Source organism: Arachis hypogaea, chromosome 10 (genome assembly GCF_003086295.3).
Source record: "Arachis hypogaea cultivar Tifrunner chromosome 10, arahy.Tifrunner.gnm2.J5K5, whole genome shotgun sequence".
NCBI lineage: Eukaryota > Viridiplantae > Streptophyta > Magnoliopsida > Fabales > Fabaceae > Arachis > Arachis hypogaea.
Window position 1 is genome coordinate 13,462,403 of NC_092045.1, and position 7,459 is coordinate 13,469,861.

At 27.5% G+C, this 7,459-nt stretch overlaps 1 protein-coding gene across 1 annotated transcript; it reads right to left on the reverse strand.

The window, feature by feature from the left end:
* Positions 1-1,319: 1,319 nt before the first annotated feature.
* Positions 1,320-3,314, reverse strand: LOC112718174 (putative ETHYLENE INSENSITIVE 3-like 4 protein). The gene is made up of 4 exons (XM_072204106.1): positions 2,987-3,314; positions 2,569-2,653; positions 2,101-2,475; positions 1,320-2,028 (listed from the first exon to the last, which is right to left on the reverse strand). Exons 1-4 carry the CDS (start codon positions 3,312-3,314, stop codon positions 1,320-1,322), a joined length of 1,497 nt encoding a protein of 498 aa, XP_072060207.1.
* Between the last annotated feature and the right edge of the window lie 4,145 nt (positions 3,315-7,459).

A 7,459-nucleotide genomic window follows, 5' to 3' on the forward strand; every position in this document is an offset into this window, starting at 1 on the left:
AAAATAACATAACTAAAATATTTTTGAAGTTGCTATTTTAATTATTTTTCTTTTAATGAGTAAAAATTTATAAAACTAAGCACTTAAATTAATTTCTAAAGAACTTTAAATTAGACAATTTAATTTTCAATAAATTTTTATTATCATAAAAATCTTCAAGAATTATTTTGATTAGAAAAATTATTATTATTTTTAATAAAATTTTTAATATGCATATTAAATAAATCATTTTTTAACAGAAAAATAAATTCGTCTAAAAAATTTAAAATAATAAAAAATGGTTAATTACCAAAATATTTAATTTATAATATTTGAAAAATAATTTAAATATTTACTCAAATTATATAAAATACTCGATTCAAATGAGAATATTCATGAAGATGTGACTGAGGCTATATACCAAAAACACCACAAACAAAATCATACGTTCCAATTCTATGGCACAAACTAATGTATTTCTATGACTAACTAACATCCACCCTTATCATCTAACTTTTATGACTATATGCTAGATATTCACAAGACCAATGCCAGATAGTTGTCTCATCTATTTGATCAATCACCATTTTATACCATTATACACAGAAAATCTAATACCATGTGTAATGTGTTGTTTCAAATATCACCTTTTGTGGTGCCAATCACATAACTACTCTTAGAGTTTTGACTCTTGCAAAAGGTTTACAATGTAACTAATCCACCCCAACCACTTAGTCGAATCCCTTAGCCTTTACCAATCAACCTTGTTTTATGTCTTTCAATTTCACAATGAAATTTAGCGTGAATATTTATTTACAAGCATTATATTTTTTTTTGCCAAGTCTTTTTCAGTGTATTGAACATAATGAGGTGTTCTATTTCCATATGCATGTATTGTTTAAAAAACATGTTTTTGTATTACATCGTTAACAAAATTTTAAAACACTAAATTCTAATTTTTAATCACAAAAAATAAGATATGGCTAAATGTGTACAAAAGTTTTACTCGTAATATTTTTCTTAAAAAATTGTTTGCTTTAATTATTTGCTAACTTCAAAGTAGTTCAAAAGAAATATAATTAACGAGGAGAATAACTTGAATGATCAACACATGCATACAAATCATATTCATAATAAAATATCATTTTATTCAAGAAAATCAATATTACATATAACAGAAACATTTTTTGGATGCTATAACTATAGATAACTCACATCAGGTAATTAATCAATCTAATCATGTGAGCAAATTGTGTATGATAATGTGATAGTAGAGAAGACTAATAATTAATTAATAATACATAAAAACTACAATATTTGTAAACATATAAAATTAATTATTAAATGTTGTTGCTCTTAAACAAAGTAGTAGTATAGTCCCAAAGTGATGAAGTAGTTGCTTCTTCGTCAAGAAGATGGCCCCCACGTGGGAAAATACGATCATGCTGCTTTATTAATGGTGGATTATTATTTTGATGAGTGGAATTCATCGCGCTATTTGCTTTAACCATCTCCAATGCCGCAAGCAACTCACAATCTTCAATGTCATTCAGCCACAACCCTAATTTGTCCTCCCCAAAAGCTTCACCCGCAATCTCTTCCATTCCATTCATAATATCAATATCACCAAAATCAGTGTCACCAAAATTATTATTATTGTTATTGTTGTTATTGGCCTTAGCTACCTCCATTTTCATCCAATCTCCAACACTTGTCATCCTCTCCTCACTCAGCAGGTAATCATGGAAAGCCTTCGAATTCTCATTGCTGCTATTAATCCCCTGATAATCAAGAGTGGCACGGCGAAAGGCACACATCGACTCGTGGTCCATCCTTGAATTCTTGTCTCTAAATCCCATAGACAAATCGCTTTGTGGACAATCCACGTTCTGGCATGTATATATTGGTTTGTCCACAAAGCTATTACCATTATTGTTGTTGTTACCATTATTATTACTATCAAAATCACACTTTCTTTTTTCACTACCTCCGTTGCTGCTACTGCCGCCACCACCAAATAAAACATGATTAAGAGAATTATTAATAGAGCTTATTGGGGATGACTCAAAGACTTCGATTTCTCCCTCCTCGTCTTCCTTATTATTCTCCTCGTCGTTGAACGAAGAAGGGGAAATCTTAAGACACTTGTTGGTAAGTCTCAACAAAGCTTCTTCTTGGCTGACAACTTTGGACCAAGTAGCGTTATCTTTGGCAGTCATCTTATCTTGCAAGGTCTTTGATTGAGTCACAAGCCTTTTCAATTTCTCTAAGTCAGGGGACATGTGCTTTATAACGGAAGCCAATACCGAAACCTTCCATGCCTTCTTCAAATCATGGGGTTTCTTATACGGTGGTGGCCCGTGTTCTTGAGCCAAAAAGCCCTGATCGCCCCACCATGCCTCTGACCCATTAGGCCACCACGGCGGGGCCACGCCTTTCTCCAAAGGATACCTCCTTTGTGGCGGCATACAGTGTTGCATCAGTGTTGAAAGGAGAGATCCTAGGGTTGCGTCTTGAAGATCTTGGAGAAGGTGTATGCTTGACGACGCATCTAACTCTCCCTTTTCAAGCAACGGTAAATACTTTGCAATTGCTTTAGGGGCAGTTTGTTCAAATCTAATATCTTCTTTCCACCATTCTCGCAAACTATCCGAGCTACCAGTAATTGGCTTTCCTATAAATTATAATTAAAGGAAAAGTATGATGAAGGCTGAAATGTGACAGGAATAAAATATATTTAGTAAGAACATAGAAAAATATTGAAATTGTTTTTGTATTATTTATTAGATAAAAACTCAAATATAATTTATTTCATGATTAAAATTTTTTAGATAATTTAATAGATTTAATTAAATTATTATAATTTTACATAAAAATAATTTTACGTACGTTATTATTCCTCCTTTTAAATTAAACTTTTTAACTATGCACAGTTGATTTTTAATTAAAAAAAATAAAATGAAAAAGAAACTCTTATTTTAAAAGAAAAAAGGGTGTAATTCTATACCATCTTCAGGAACGATGCCATAGACGAATCCACGAGCTTTGCAAACCTCCATAATCTTCACCATGTATTTGAGGACGGAGTCTTGTGCCCTAAACATCTTTCTTTTCCTGGACGCTTCTTGCTTGACTTTTTTGCTGTCGGATTCGTCTATGTTAAGTTTCTCTTTCATCTTCTGGAGAAGGATACGGTCTTTCCATATGCGCTTCTTCAGATCCTCATAATCTATAGTTTCATCTTCTGCTGCTGCTGCGTTAACATCAATTTTCTCGTCTTCTGTATCAGATAATTGAACATAGGGCGGATCCATTTCTTCCTGGATCAGCACCATGATGATTATTTTATAAAAGAAATTAAGTGAAGTGTGAAAAATATGTGTACAGAAGACTAAATAAGAGTAATTGATATTATGTTGTTACAACTTGTAAAGGTTATATGTGTATATATAGATATTCACAAAGGTTTTGGAATGGCGGTGTTAGAAGAATCTAATATCAGCAAAATAAGCTTACTTTAGAAGGAACCAACATCAGTAAAATAGGCTTAGTTTAGGGAAATTGTATTTAAATAAATAATTCATAAGAGTGATGGGGATAAAGTAGACATTACCAAGATAGAAATTGTACGGTATTTATAATTCTTGGAAAGGTTGGTAAATGTGAAATTAACGTTTGAGTGAGATAATGAAAAAGATGAGGCAGTTCTGTTTGCATGCACAATTTGTCATAGTATTGGATAATTAGAATCATAATTTCTACCGTTATTAATTTAAAAAAAAATACACAATTTGTAGACTGTTATCGATTTTTTTCCTCTTTCTTCTTAATTATCATTGTCGCCGTTTTTATTATCGTTATTGTCACTATCTTCTTTTCTTCTTTCTTATTTTATTTGATTTTTTTTCTTTTGTTTTTCTCCTCCTCTTCTTAGTTATCATAGTCGTCATTTTTGTTATCATTATTTTCTTTTTCTTTAATTAAATATTACAAAATTAGTTTAATAACAAAACACATTATTTAGTGGTAATTAACACAAAAAATCTTCAAAAAACCATAAGTTTATAATCTTGACTTACTCAACCAATAAAATATATTTAAATATATTTTAAATTTAATCGATATATGAAATTATTATAAATGATCCAGAAATAGTCAAATCTTATATATATTAGTTTAATACTATATAATTAATTCAATAATAACAAAAATACATCATTTAGTTAAAAATAACACATAAATTTTTTATAAAAGACAATAAATCTTTAAATAACGAACTATAAATCCAAAATTTTAACCCAGTCAACCAATAAAATACATTTAAGTGTGGTTCAGAACTAAAAAAAAAGACATAAATACCACTTCATTTAGTTGGGAATGATATTACGATTAAGAAATTTTTGTATCTAAATTAAAATTTTTTTGTGTTAATTAAGAAATTTTCTGTGTTACAATGAAAATATTTTGATAATATTTTTTTGATAAATTCTGCACAATTCAAAACTTTTTCTCCTCCTCCTCTTCTGTTTCTTCATCATCATTATTTTTTTCTTCATTTTCTTCTTTTTGTTTCACATTCTTATAATTTATCTTTTTCTATCATCCTAATAAGAATATGTGTCACGGTTAAAAGATTTCGATACTATTTTTCTAATAAATTATGCATAATTTAAAATTTTTCCTCATTTGCTTCTTCTTCTTGTTTCACCTTCTCGTGATTCTTCTTGTTTCATCCTCTTAATATGAATAAAAACAAGAATAAAGAATAGAAAAAAATCAAACATAAAAAAATAAAAAATATTGCAATAACCACTACAAAAAACAGGAGAAAAAATAAAACAAAATACAACAACAATAAAAAATAACGATAAAAAAATGTGTGAAAAATAACTTAATTGATAAAAACACTTAAATATTTAATGAGACCGTTAAAAATAAAATCAATTTAGCCTTTATAAATATTGTGTAAACCTTAACTTATCTCCCAAAGTAATTCAAAATATTACATATATAATAAAAATCAGTTACGTATTAAATTATTATAATATATTTGTATATATTTATGTATATTATTTTATATTTTTAATTAAATAATTAATTATTAAAATAATTAAATTTATCATAATAAAATAATCAAATATATAATAAACAAATAATAAAACTATTTTATAATAGCATAATAAAAAGAATTATGAATTGCTAAATATGTATCTTTTAATACTATGACTAATTTTTTTATACATATAACATAATTGAATTTTGTAAATTAAGCTAAATTGACTCAATTGTTTAATCCATGTAATAAAAATTATGACTATTCAAAAATTATTATAAAATTCATGTCAAAATTAATAAAAATAGAAATTAACTAATATGTATTTAAGAGTATAAATTAAAGTTATTAATTTAATTTTTTATAAAAAACTTATAAAAATTAATTTTTAATATATTTATTATGTAATTTTTTAATGTAAAATGTTTAGATTTTTTACTAAGAATAACCTAACATATACGTTAAAGATATACGTTAGATAAACCTATCAATAACTATTCTTAAATGAAGTAACACATATATTTAATATTTATTCGGTCATCACTATTAAATTAAAGCATTAATAATAATAATAATAATAATAATAATAATAATAATAATAATAATAATAATAATAATAATAATAATAATAATAATAATAATAATATGCTTCATATATATTCTTGTCCAATCCTTAAGGTAAGATAGTAAACTAGAGTTGCATGTATCCCATAAATCAAATTTTACATTTCATACAGATGGATGATTTTTAATGTTTTCTTTTTAATTATATATAGTATTTTAAATAGTTTTTTAGAAATAACTAATAATTAATAATATATTATTTTTAAATTTATTTTAAAAATATAATATAAATCAATAACAAAATAAAAAACGTGGACATAGAACAGTTGCATTTAAATAAATCTAAACAAGAAAAATTATTTTTATTTTTTATTTTTATTAATATATAATTTAGGAAAACATAAATCAAATAAATATTATTAAATTTTATCTCCGTGACGTGTAAAATATTTAGACATCAACAAAGTAACACTTTTTATAATTTGTTGAGTAAGAAAAAACTGAATCATATGGCAAATAAAAATGATGTAAGTAAATTTGTTATTTGTGGCTTATTTTCATGCTAGCTGATACGGGCACTCTTATGCTAAGGAATTTTGCATGATATAATATAATGTCTAACATGATCAGATTAATTTTAGTGAGTTGTACAAATGGATAAATATAATATTAATATATATGTGACCAATAATTCAACGAAGAGACAAAGTTGAATTGGATTGTTGGAGTGTGTGAAAAAAAATTATATCCGTTCTTTAGAAAGATAGATCATTTTCATTGTATGAAAAATGTAAACATGACTTTGAAATGGTGGCATATGTAATTCAAAATAAATACTTCAGTTGGGTTACAATAATTTTGCTTAGGAAAGTCTTATACTCGTATAAAAAAAGTTGAATGATGAAATTCGGTTCATATTAGTTAAAATAAATAGTCATTTTTAATTAGAGTTTTGTTAGGTAGATCATAATTGTTGTGAATAATGTAAACAATAGACTCTAAAAGTGACCTAATAAAGTAAAAAAAATACTCTATCCTAAATTAACTCCTAAACTCTAGTATCAAAAGATGTATCAATAATATTTCTATAATTATGTATAGATACAGTACTCAAAGAGTACTCTCGTGTATATTTATTATTAAGATAGGAAAGATTTGATATAGTTACATATAAAAGATGTATATATATATGTGTTCAGGACTAATGAAAAAGCAAGTTGAAATAACTTATTTTCTACATGGTATCAGGGCCTACTCTGATACGACAAACACAAAAAGAACCATGATACCAGAGGCTTCAAAAAAGGAGCTAAGAAAACTCACTCGCCATATGACCTCAATGAGAATGACAACCCAAGAAATGTAATCACGCAAGTGCAGGTGCGCGGAGAAAATTACGAGGAATGAGTCCGAACTGTGAAAATATCACTTCGGGCTCGGAGAAAATGGGATTCATCGATGAAATTCTCACGGATCCAGAACAAGATGCATCTGATCTTGAGGATTGGTGGACAGTTCAATCCATGATTGTATCATGGATCTTGAACACAATCGAACCAAGCTTACGGTCAACCATTGCGTATGTTGAGAACACGCAGACACGGTGGAAAGATATCATAGAACGATTTTCACCTTGAACGGACCACGAATACAACAACTGAAGTCAGATTTGACGAGATGCAAGTAGGAAGAAATGGCTATAATGGCGTATTATAGGAAATTGAAAGTACTATGGGATAAATTAGTACAGTGCAAGCAAATTTCCAAATACACGTGTAGTGGATGTAAATGTGGAATTGGATCACAACTTGAGAAACGAAAGGAAGAAGAAAGGGTCCACTAATAGGCCTCGATGATGCGAGT